The sequence below is a fragment of the Chiloscyllium punctatum genome, chromosome 8, assembly GCF_047496795.1.
Source record: "Chiloscyllium punctatum isolate Juve2018m chromosome 8, sChiPun1.3, whole genome shotgun sequence".
Taxonomy (NCBI): Eukaryota; Metazoa; Chordata; class Chondrichthyes; order Orectolobiformes; family Hemiscylliidae; genus Chiloscyllium; species Chiloscyllium punctatum.
In genome coordinates, this window is record NC_092746.1 from 43,777,203 (window position 1) to 43,790,591 (window position 13,389).

A 13,389-nucleotide genomic window follows, 5' to 3' on the forward strand; every position below is an offset into this window, starting at 1 on the left:
ATTTCAGACATTGTATTTTAATAAATATTACACATTTGGAAAAATCACAGTTGCATGTGCAATTGCAATATCCAGGGTAAAACATAACTATTATTTAGGGCTGCATTGTTTCTGCATTCTTGGGGGCTGCCACTGTATGGCAACGGTAGAGATAGTGAATGTTAAGGTTGTGGATGAGATGGCAACCAAATGGGTGCTTTGTCACAGGTGATGGGTAGCTTCTGGATTCTGCACTCACCCAGAGAAGTGGAGCACATTTCATTAATTTCCAGATGTGCCTTCTCAATGCTGGACAGACTCTGGGAGGAGTCAGGGTTTGAGTTACTCATCATAGAATTCAAAGTTTCACCATATTCATATAGTTGGTCCGGTTCTGTTTTGGATCAATTTGCAACCCTCAGACTGTAAACTGTAAGGAATCCAGAAATATTAACGCCATTGACTTTTAAGGGGAGCAGGTTAGATTTTCTCTTGTCGGACCTTGACGTTGTCTGGCATTTCTGAGGCATGAATGTTACTTCCACTTGTCAGCAAAGCCTGAAAATTGCCCCTGTTTTGCTGCATGCAGGCATGGTTCTTTACCTGATAAAATGTTAGAGCAGAAGTAGGCGATTCACCTCTGCTCCACCATGAGTAGTACGTAGAACAATCATCAAACTTCCCATGCTGACCTGTTATTCCACTTCGATCTTGAATGTTGTGACAAATAAAGGACAGACAGCCAATTTAGAAACTAATTCAACTTCCTCTTTATTAGCAAGTTTTTAGTTCTGAAAAAACAAACAATAAATATTATCTGCTTCACTAGAGTCTAGATACTATCCATGATGAACTGGCCTTGTTCACTTTGACAAGTTGTAGTCTTCTAAGCTCTGGCCTCAGGGTCTCTTTACGACAGTCAGTCTCGAATTGTTGCTGTTAACGTCTTCTTTTACATGTGTTTATCCCAGTTTTCCACATTCTTCAACACCCTGCCCCTTGTAGAATACCCTCATAATTCTGAGCTAATTTGACCAAGACTCAAACAGCAGACATGTGTGTCCATGTTTCCTCTTTATAAGAATTATTTTATTCCGTTTTGCAACCACAGAGGGTGAATAACCTTTAGCATCAGCCATTTGCTTAGTCAGTAGTCTGGCTTTACTTCTTACACAGCAAGCTAGTCTGATCTGTAAATTAAGTTAGCATAATTTCCCATCATGCATATTAGGCTTCAACTCTGTCAGACATAGGACAACAATTATCCATAAGATCACACCCACTTCTAAACTTATGAAGAAGGAAGGATCATTGATGCAGCTGCTGGACATGGTTGGGATGTTTAGGAGAAAATGAGGACTGCAGACCTATCGCCATCAGCCCCCACCTGCATTTACCTTCTTCTGCCTTCCCAGCTACCTCACCCTCCCCATTTGTCCCTTAGCTCTCTCCACAACCCCCCCACACCTCCCCCCCCCCACCCCCCACCCCCCAACCATTCTTGATGAAGGGCTTATGTCCGAAACATCGATTCTCTTGCTCCTCGGATGCTGCCTAACCTGCTGTGCTTTTCCAGCACCACATTTTTCAACTCTGGGCAGTCCAGAACCAGAGCACATCATCTCAGAAATAAGGGGCACCAATTTAAGACTGAGACAAAGAGGAATTTCCTCTTTCAGTGGATTCAGAATCTTTGGAACTTCTTTACACAAAGAGCTGTGGAGGCTGAGATTGATAGACTATACAGAAACCAAGGAGTGTGGGGAAAAATGCAGGAATGTAAACGTAAGGAATGCCAGGTAAGCCTGATCCTATTGACTGGCAGAGCACAATTAAGGGCTGAACAGCCTACTCCTGCTCCTATCCCTTATGATCTCATGGCCACAAAATTTCAACCATCTTCCTTTATGCGAGGTGTAACTCTAACCAGCAGAGAGATTTCCGCTGGATTCTCATTATCTTTAGTTTTACTATGCGTTCTTGCTATCACACTCTGTTAAATGCTGCCTTGATGTCACATCAAGTGATTTTTATCTCATCTCTGGCATTCAGATGTTTTATCAATGTTTGGACCAAGGCTGCATTGAGATTTGGACTTGTCAACGATATCTTTCATCACTTGCTGATAATTTTGAGTAAACTGATGGGAGAGCTATTTGGTAAGATTAGATTTGCCCTGCTTTCTATGGACAGAACATGACTGATCAACATTGCATATTGCTATTTGTTGCCATCGTAGTATCTGTACTGCAACAGTTTATCTAGAATTACACTTACTTCTGGAACTCAACTCTTTAGCACTACAGCAGGGATTTTATCATGGTATTTGCTTTTTCTTGATATTATCTGAAGTGAAGTAAATTGATTAAAGATTGCCATCTGTGAAGCCAGCAACTTCAGAAGTAATGCTGTTCGGTATCCCCTTAATAATCTATATTTACCTTATTCAATACCTTTACTGTCTCCTCCTCTACTGTGCCCTCTACCTTCCCAAGATTCCATTTGGTCCAATTCCAAGATTCTAATTGGTCCCACTATTTCTTTAATCATTTTACTTATTAGAAGTTTTGTTTTGATGTTTTGTTTTGATACTTTTTTACTCAAACTTTGCCCTTCTGATTTCCTTTCCAGTTTTCCCCTTAAACCTTGGGTCCAGCATCCAATAGAAACCAAGAACACAAGAGTTATGAAAAATTATTTTTTTCAATCTTATTTTACACCTGTTTCCTTTGTCATCCAGGAAGTTGTACCTTGAAGACCTCAATTAATTTGTGTCTCTTGTAATATTCCCTCTTGGGAAGTAACCCTTCTTCTTGTCTTGGGGAGGACTACAGTGTATTACATAGAGATCTGAAATATATGCAATAGAATAGGACCTAAATGTAACATGGATGATTTTAAATGAAAACTACGTCATTCACTGCATGTGCAAAAAAGCCTCTATCAACATCATTATTCTCAAGTACTTCAATTATTTGTTGAAAGCTAAAATGATATTCATGAACCAAAACTTCATTTTATTCAAATCAAAACATTTATAGTTATATACAGAAAAGGTTCATTATAACAAGTGTTTAACCACTAAAATGAAACAATTAAATGCAAAATTCAAGGAACTATCCAATTACATCAGCAACTTACAACAGACTGACATAAGCAATGCAGTTTTTTAATCTTTAGAGGCATGTAAAAATAAACCTGAAAGGCTTATAAATTAAACAATGCTATGTCTCAAAAGACCTAAAATTACCAAAAACAACTCGGTTCGGATGGACTGCATTTTACGCATTGAGATCACAATTTTGCTTTTAGTTCTAATACAAGTTAAAGGCATGTCCTTTCATGTGACATATTCTGAACTTGTTGGAAGTTGGAGTTACATAATTCAGTAAACAGAGTTAGGTCATCCACAACAAACCCATTTATGAGTGTTTCTTCATTTATATAGTAATTTTCCACAAACATAACTATGTAAAGCCCAGTAAAAGAATACCTCATCAAGAGCACTGCTCCACAATATCATTCATTCCAACAGAATAGTAGCTGTCAAAGCAAAGACATCTGCATTTGCAGTGCACAATTCAAGTTTACATTACATGTCCTAGGTCACTGAAGGCATCCTTGAAACTTGGATGGCTGCTAACAGTGACTGAAGGACTTTGGTGGTGACTTAGAACATAAATCCACAGCAATCCAAATATTCCCAATTGCAGCACTTGGCTTTAGTAGTGAGTTAGCAGCTGACCAATACATTCCATCAATGGTGAAAATATGAACATGAAATAAATATCTAAGCACTGGCTAAAACTACTAAACGAGACCCATGCTACACATGACCAAACATAGCAATAATGGAATACAACACTACATTGGGAGAGGTTCTGAAATAAAGAGGCATCAGTGGTCATCTCTGCCATTGAAACAAAAAGCTCAATCAAATCAATGAAAGAAAAGGCTGATCTTGATAGATATAATTCATTACATCATTATTGGAATCATATTGACATTTCACAATACATGTATACATTTTAAACTAAATTTTAAGGCCCGCAAAAACTCTTAAATGAATAATAATGCTTTGATCAAAGAATCAAAACATACTCGTTATAAAAGATAACACTAAAGCATGCATGCAATCTCTCTAACTAAACAGATGCAGCTATCATCTTTTTCCCCATGAACATATTCTATCGAATAGTAAATCAAACTGGTCCATTTTAGTAAAAGATGTCCATGATATGAACTGACAGGCAATATTTTAAATAAAAATTGTTGTACAAAGAAGAGTTATAACATGGTTTAGATTACATTACAGTGTGGAAACAGGCCCTTTGGCCCAACAAGTCCACACCGACCCGCCGAAGCGCAACCCACCCATCCCTCTACATTTACCCCTTACCTAACACTACGGGCAATTTAGCATGGCCAATTCACCTTACCTGCACATCTTTGGACTGTGGGAGGAAACCAGAGCACCCTGAGGAAACCCACGCAGACACGGGGAGAACGTGCAAACTCCACACAGTCAGGTCGCCTGAAGCGGGAATTGAACCCGGGTCTTTGGCGCTGTGAGGCAGCAGTGCTAACTACTGTGCCACCGTGCCGCCCACATGGTATTCGACCACACAAAACAGTGTACATATAAATTAACTTTCTACAAAGTTAAACATTCCAAGTAACTTGCTTTGAAAATGCTGAAAATTATTTTTAAACCACTAGTACTATTCATAAAGACAACTTCATTAATGTTTGGAATATATATCGATCCAACTGATTGCACTATTTTTTGCCCATTTAGTTTTAAAGCAACAAGTCAAAGTATTAAATAACTAATTTTTTTTTAAGAAAACAGGCAGACATCACATGCAAACATTAACTTGCTTATGTTTTTCAAGTGCTTACTGTTGTACTATACATTTCCAATAATTGTATCTTCAACCACTGAATTATTCTTCTTTGGGAACTTTAAATTTAAGTATGCAAAGTTTTAATTGAAAAAACTCAAACTGGCTTCTGACTATATAAGGTTAAAAAAGGAGATCCTCAATTATTTTTATTCTTTCATGGAATTTGAACATTGATGGCTAACCCAGCATTTATTGACTACCCCGAACTACCCTCAAAAAGGTGGTAGTGAGCTGCCTTCTTGAACCACTGCAGTCGTTGAAATGCAAGAACTCCCTGTTATGATTTTATTGTGGGTAATGAATCAACACTTAGTTTCATTCTTCTGCTCTCTAAATAAAAGGAATCAGTGACTTAATGTCTCCTGTAATGAGTTGAGAAATTTCAGATTAACAGAATCACCATTATAGCTAGTATTTAACAGCATAATTTCAAAAACTTAGATAATCAAGTAGGGCATTAGCGGTTTGAATATGGCACAGGATAATTTATTAATTACAAGTAATCAGATGACTATAACAGACCATTGCAACAAGTTGTTAAAAAAGTGTAGCTAAATAAGAATTGATATTTGAAAGTGGACCAAATTTCAAGGTTAACTAAATGGAACTCCAAATTGTCTTGCACCAGCTTTAAAATACTTTGTTAACAGAATTAAACATAAAGCTTTTTATATTAAGTCAATGTAGACCAATGTAGATTTGTCTAGTACTCATTTTTAATTTGTACTTTAGATTACTTCTTGTTTTAATTTGATCTATTTTTCCAATCAATCTATTCAGAGACATTACTACACATTTCTGGAACAGGTAAGAATTAAACCCAGGCTTGCCAGTCCAGGGATAGGGACATAATCATTGTGGTACAAGACCCCTTAGATTTCCTTTTTGACTTTGTAGCATAATCTTGTCCAAGTGGAGAGTAATACATGGAAAATGCCAATTGATACAACAGGGACCAACTAATAAACAGTACATCTCCTGCCAATGCATTTGAACAGGAAGCCAGTGCTCTTGATATTATCAGTATGCATCGCCACCACAGTGGACCAAAACGAGAAATAGCACACGAATTGTGAAACAGAAAGAAATGAAACCATCCTGCTGCATCGTCGTATTGCTTGACCTCCTCACCACTGACCATCCTCCTGGCCACACCCCTCATAGCTGACCATTCACTTGACTGGATTCCTGAAGAAGGGCTGATGCCTGAAACGTTGATTCTCCTGTTCCTTGGATGCTGCCTGACCTGCTGCGCTTTTCCAGCAACACATTTTCAGCTCATTCACTTGACTGTCCTAGTGGGTGCCACTTTGCTGTCCTGTCAGTCATATCTCTTGCTGCCTAGCTTTCCAGTTCATTTGGAGTGGGGCAGCAAGGGATGTGTTGGGTGAGGACTCTTCCGGAATGGTCCTCCGGGTAAATTATTTTCTAATTCATTTCAGAGGCATCAGGCTGCTACATGAAGGAAATCTTAATTATGAAACTATTATCTAAATCCTGTATTGTCACTGACAGCTGCCAATGTGTACTTACAACACATTAAATAAGCAAGCAACATAAAGAATATTTTTGTATCTGTTTAAATATGTATGGTGCACAACAAACACATTGTGACACCAAAACAGTTCATATCATATTTGCCATTTCTAGCAAAATCAAATGCAATATAATTTAAAATTAACAAGTCATCCTCATGTAGAGTAACCAGTTATAGAAAAGTCAAACATCTTTCCTGAATCTAAATATATGGGCAGTGCATTTATGTAAAACACACTCCTTTACTCAGTGGGAATTGAAAAATATCAGAACCAAATGTTAAATTTCCAGCTCCAATCAGTTTATATAGTGATTTAAATGTCTTTGACATTGGTGTTAAAAGCATACCTATCTGTTACCTATAATTGCTTGGCATTTTTAGGCAAAAGAACATCAGCCAGATAATTTCTATTCAATGAATCATTCATCCACTGGTATGACAATTTAATTCTTCTCATCACATGCTCCTAAATTAAGTTTTTTTGAGTCCAAATCAAATTACTCAATAAGTGATACAATTTTAAAGTAGAAAATCTGCAAATTTTAATTTAGCAATAATTGTGGATTTTCAGATTACACATATACATGTCTAATTGCTTTAAAAAATAATTTTCCAATGTGTGATATTAAAGGCAAGTTTAAGAGCAAGGTTAAAAAGTTGAATTGTGTGTCATAAATCCAAGTAGAAGAACAGTCCATCAAACCATTTAAAGTTAGAAGGTGTCAAATATAGGAACATGTCGGAATGCTAGAAGGGCATGGAATGTGAAAGAAATTTGAGATTACACAAGGTAGTTCACGTCATAAAAAATTGTGTTGACAGGCAAAATAGCATCTTTCAACACTATAAGGTCAAGCATGGATGGTTCTCAAGATACTTAAGCTAGAGATTTAAATTTCACAACACAATTTTTAAATTGAATACAACATCTGCTACAGGTTTGACATCTAAGAACATAAAACAAGATAATGCAAGATAATAAGGAAAAGAGAGTAGGGAAAAAAATTACAATTGAATAACCCTGCCAAACAGCCATCACAGGTACAAAGGCTCAAAAATAAGACTAACTTCAGGATAATTTTGACTTTGTGCATCCAGTGTAAAATTAGTGATGGCAAATTGGCAGCTCAATTTCACATTTATTTCCACTGAAGTTTAAATTTATCCCAGGTTTAATTCCAAATTTTTAAAAAAAACTATCAACAAGCATAATCATTAAACAGCAACTGGACACCGTATGCAATGTTCATTTTTTTTGTGGTTTCATCTAACATTCTACCCTATATTATTCCTTCTGCCGTAAATCTTACAGTTCCAAAATGATACCAATTCTCCAGTAATTTCCCAAAATGGTCATTCAGGTGATATAGCAGTTCCTGTGATAGAGGAGTTCCTTATCAATGAATGTCACTACTTCTTTTTATTTACAACTAGTGTCTTTTTTTCAGCAGAAAATGTGAAATAGAAAGAAACAGAAACCCAAATGATTTTTCTCTATCCTAGCCTAGCAAAATTGAAGCCAACTTCCCCAACTAAGACTGGAAATTAAATCAGTTATCTTTCATCTCTGTAACTAAACCAAGATGCAAGGTACTATGTTTTCCACTGATCTATGGGAGAGCTATAAATGGTTTTATTTGTAATGTTATAAATCTTTTTGCTCGTTAGTTGAAGCCAGCATTAAGAGAAAATACACTCAAAATAAAATTATCCGATTGATGTCATCAACTATTAACTTTCATTCAAGTGAATTATAAACTTACATAAAGTTCTGTTGTTTTGTCAGACTGACATTGAGAGGGGTTTCAAAGTATATTTGATAACCAAAATCTTCATTCATTTGAAATATTTGCACTTTTACAATTTCTTCATTGCAGTGTCTAACAGTATTGTTACAGAAATTCATTTTCTCTACTCCAACTTCTTTGGTAGAGAATCTGGATTATACCTAAATTTGTAGCCATATGGTCGTAGATGGTAAGTCATGTATTCCAAATAGTACATGGTCTTGGAATCAATGTAGTGAAATGACACTGCCAGATCAGAACAACATTCAGGTCCCTGAAAATAAAACAAGCCACATTAACACTGAAAAAAACTCAAATGTGTAAATCCAATGCTAATTTTTTTAAACAAAGTTCACTCAATAGATTCATGTTGAAGACTTTCTCATTTGATCTAAAGTATAAACTCTACCACCTTCCTATTAAACATCCAGCAATCAATGATTTTGACCATTCTGCCTGCTGATCACCTTAACACTGAGCTTAGCCTCACAAGTCACCAGTACTTTTCGAATCTTGAGGAGTTTGTGTTATATGCGCACACTAGTTGTAATAGATTTCAACATGAATTTCACCTCTTAAAGGGACTGCTACTCATTTTGTTGAAAATTTAAACCCCTTGCTAAGGATGCATGGGGATGGGGAGGTGTGGACAAGCAGATTAGAAGATGTTCTTATGAGCCTGTTCCTGGATCTACCCACAGTGGCCATAAATAGACTCAGGCAATGGTGATTAGGTGGTGGGGTTTGACCTGACTGCCGTAAAAAGAAGCAAAGAGTCATATAGCAGTGAAACAGACCCTTTGGCCCAAACAACCCATGCTGAACATAATCGCAAACTAAGCGAGTCCCACCTGCCTGCCCCCAGCCCAAATTCCTCGAAACCTTTCCTATTCATGTACTTATCCAAATGTCTTTTAAACTTTGCAACTGTAGTCACATCCACCACTTCCTCTGGAAGTTCATTCCACACGCTAACCACCCTCTGTGTAAAAAAAATGTCCCTCATGTCTTTTGTAAATCTCTCACCTCTCACCTTAAAAATGTGCTCCCTAGTTTTGAAATCGCCTATTATAGAGAAAAGATAATTACCATTAACTCTATTTATGCTCCTCATAATTTTATAAACTTCTGTAAGCTCAACTCTCAACCTCCTACGCTCCAGTGAAAAAAGTCCCAGACTTTCTTAATAACTCAAACCTTCCATTACTGGCAACATCCTTGTAAATCTCTACCAAACCCATTCCAGCTTAATAGTATCCTTTCTATAACTAGTCAAGAAGATGCCTTACCAATTGTTATAGAGCTGAGGTTGACACCCTTCTGTGAATTAAAATCAAAATATCCAAAAAGGAGCACCTCACTCTATAATCTATTAAAAGAAGTATGGGAAGGGGTGTAATCTGTTGTTTCAGCAATTTCTAGTGGTTAAGTAAAAGAAGTCTCTGATATTTACTTACAATCCACAAGTAACCACCTAACTAACAGTGAACAAACTAACTAAACTTTTAATGGACCAAACAATTCCCCTCTAACTACTAACAATTCCCAAATTATGCAAGATTTCAATAGTATCCTGTTCCAATAAATATAAGTCCCACTTAGATAACAAAAAAGTGAATTTAGTCTCTCGAAATTACAGCCAAGTTATAGCTTGCAGAACTTTGTGTCTTCTCCGCTGATTCTTCTATCAGGAATGCTTTATCTGTAGATTCATCTGTCAGGAACTTAGATGGTATGCACTGGTAAATAGATGGTGTTTAGTCTGAGAGCTGTATTCTCATAGCTTATGGCAGTTGGTTCTGCCAATTTTTCAACTACCCTCTTCTTTATACCTTCGATGATTTATCAATATTTTTACAATTGGATTGGTCCAATATTGTCAAAACCATCACATTTAAATTTGATAGGTGTTTAGTATCTAAGGGCCTGGTTTAAATTGATTGGTTAAATTAAAAATCTGTTGTCTTGATAAAAATGCAGTTTGGTATGCAAACTGTACTTTCCAAACAAATGTTTCAGTTTGGACTCCCTATGTAGCAACCAACTCAAGCATGCTGCCAGACATCCATTTTAACTTTAAGCACAGAAAATATACCATCCTTTAAAGCGACCACACCAAACTTTCCCCATTTAAATATTTTAAGAATTCTAACTTCCAGTTTCCCAAGCTACAATTATTCTAACCAACTTCATATCACAATGTCATCTATTACCTCAACATAACTTCCCAACTCCAATACTCAAAAGGACTGAGCAATGTAGGCAAGCATGCCAAACATCTTTTTAACCACCTTGCCTATACGTTCACTCTCTGCAGCTGCTTATGTGCCAGGAAATGGAGCACAAAGTTTTCACTGCAACACTTGAGGCTTTCTGCAACTGGCATGGACTGTAGGGACTGGAATATATCATCACCACCCAAAAGTGGCAATTCAAATTATGTTTGATAATTTTAATTTGAACATTTGATTTTTATTGCAGCAAATTTAGAAGCCACTATTCGAGTTTGACTCAATCTGTTTCAAAGCAATTACATTGATGGCACCTGCTCTAAGATTGTGAATAGCAATCTTGAATATGTTCCCTAGCATAATGCTGAAATTTTTAAACTGTTTAACAATTAAAGATAGAGACATGCCCTGTACAGAAGGATATATCTTCATTTGAGAGCTTTTGTTACCATAGGAACAGCAAATTTTAATTTTCCAATAACAAACAAAAATAGACTGCAACTCCACTATTCTCAATGCCTCATTCATAATTTCTGGTGAACATAACCTTAGATATTTACCGATTTGTAATATAAGCCACAGACTACGATACTGTATAACCGTCACTATTATATCTGTAAAATCTGGTCACTGTATCTTTACATTCAACTATGACACACTGTCATAAGAAGGTGACATTTAAACAATCATGAATATCAAAACATGATTGGGGAGTAATGTGATCCTGACTCAGGTTTGTTCTTCATGGATTAAAAAGAAAGCATTACATGTAGTTTAAAACAATTTCAGACCTGACAGAGATTGAGTTAATGCTTGCAAATAACCCTTTCCAGGATCATTCATTTCAATAAGGTTGAAGAAATAACCATATATAAATATTGAAAAAATGATATCACAATTAAATCAAGGAAATCTTCTGTTCAAAGTTCAACCAAACACCACGAGGTTGTGGAACAATTAACACTGCACTTTCATTTCTATTGAAATGAGATCTGCACTACATCTGTGAAGATTTCTAAATATAACAAGTAACCTAATTTCCACATGGCATAGTGGCATTTGTAGAGGTCCATCCCACTGAACTTCTCAGGTGCCAGAGGAAATGTTGTTTCTCCACATTACTCCTACAGAATTCTCCACACACTTAGCACTAGCTGCGGTGAAATTATGTTGGACACAAGAGAATTCTTTTGCAGATTACTGCATCTCAAAGTAGCAGTTGGAGATAGAGAAGTAGATCGACTTGTGATTTGTGTTAAATTTAAAAACAAGCTTTAAAGTTAAGGAACAACTGAATTAAACTGATTAACATTGGACGAGGAAGTGGTAAAAGTTGTTTAATACCTCAGTGGAGGTTAAGTGCAACACTTTTTAAAAAAAAGTTCAGTATGCAGAATATGTTCACACTTCAAACCAGGAAGTGCAGACTAAAAATGAACATGATGCTGAAGGGAATCAGAAACCAAATCAGAAGATCAATTTCTTCAAACCTCTTAAGAGGGAGAAAGGTGAAGGGGTCATAAGGATATAAAACACAACCCCTCCACCAATGCTCAGTAGCAGCAGTGTATGCTATCTATAAGATACACTTGACCGCACCTTCTAAATCCACGACCAGTTCCATCTAGAAGCACAAAGGCAGCAGATACATAGGAACACAACCACCTGTAAACTCCCCTCCAAGTCGCTCACCATGCTTCTTGAAAACATATTAATGTTCCCTAACTGTCGCTGGGTCAAAATCTTGGAATTCCACCTCCAAGGGCACTGTAGTGTACCTAAGTGCATGGACTGCAACAGTTCAAGAAGGTAACTCATCACCACCTTCTCAAGGGCAACTAGAGACGGGCAATAAATGCTGGTAGCCAGCAGTGCCCATGTCCTATGAGTGAATCAAATAAGTGTCATGTTGGTCTTTACTGAAGGGGATTGGAGGTCAAGAATGCAATATCTTGCGACAATTATACAGGGTCCTGTGTGCAGTTTTGTTCGCCACATTTTAGGAAGAATATAGTTGCATTGAAGGTAGCACAGCAAAGGTTCATTATATCAATTCCTGAAATAACAGCATGGTCCTATGACAAGAGGCTAAGTAAACTGTGCCTAGACTTAGAAGTTTAGAAAAATAAGACATGATCTCATTGAAACACACAAGATTCTGAAATGGTTTGGCAGGTGAGACAGAGGTTGGGCAGTAATTTATGGCTGGCCCCTAAAGGTTGGAAGAACAATCAGTGGCGAGTTACCACATGCCAACACACCCGTCTCACAGCTAAAGCAGACTCAACTGTTAAGAGATTGGAATTTCCATGCCTGTGGCTCCATATTGGATGCTGTTAAAACCACAGGAAAATACACAAAGGAGGCTTGATGGCTTTTAGAGTGAGGTAAGTACGGGGACTTTGAGTCAGCAGGGTTTGCCATTTAAGAGACAGGCAGAGGAGTATAGAAGTGGGTTTTATAAGCAGTGCAAGTAGGGAGGAAGGTGGATACTTTATGGGGAGTATTTCTGATGGGTAAAGAACACCCTCCAAAATAATACTCACAAAGGGCTATGTACTCTCATTTGCCTGCCCGCACATTGTGGCATCAGTACAGGTGGATGTAAATAACCCCACAGAACCCACTTCAAAGATCAGAGAGATTTCTTTCCAGTGCTTATGGGTCAATGTTTATTTCTCAACTAAAATGATATTAAAATTTTGCATTGTTGCCAATGGGAATTTGTCATGCATACATTGGCTGTCATGTTTCCCTATATACAACACTGACTTCACTTTGAACAAAGATATGCTGTTTGATGAGATCACAGTTTTTCAATTTTGGCTACAACTCCACTTTTCCACACAAAATTCCTTCAGAAGTATTTACAACACTCTTGAAATCCAGAAGCTGTAAAATGTTCTTTATGAACCAACGTTTTTCTCTCTTTCCAAATAAACCAACAA

The 13,389-nt window shown here is 37.0% G+C and overlaps 1 protein-coding gene across 11 annotated transcripts in view; it reads right to left on the bottom strand.

The window, feature by feature from the left end:
• Positions 1-3,016: 3,016 nt before the first annotated feature.
• The window catches only part of LOC140480498 (glycoprotein-N-acetylgalactosamine 3-beta-galactosyltransferase 1-like), a 60,515-nt gene continuing 50,142 nt past the window's right edge, over positions 3,017-13,389 (bottom strand). For 6 of the 11 annotated variants that reach the window (XM_072575441.1, XM_072575434.1, XM_072575433.1 and 3 more), the window contains one exon: positions 3,017-8,484. In XM_072575441.1, coding sequence (XP_072431542.1) covers positions 8,335-8,484 — 150 coding nt within the window. In that variant the 3' untranslated portion in view covers positions 3,017-8,334. The remainder of the gene's footprint in view (positions 8,485-13,389) is intronic. The other 5 variants (XM_072575440.1, XM_072575439.1, XM_072575438.1 and 2 more) reach the window with 1 other exon arrangement.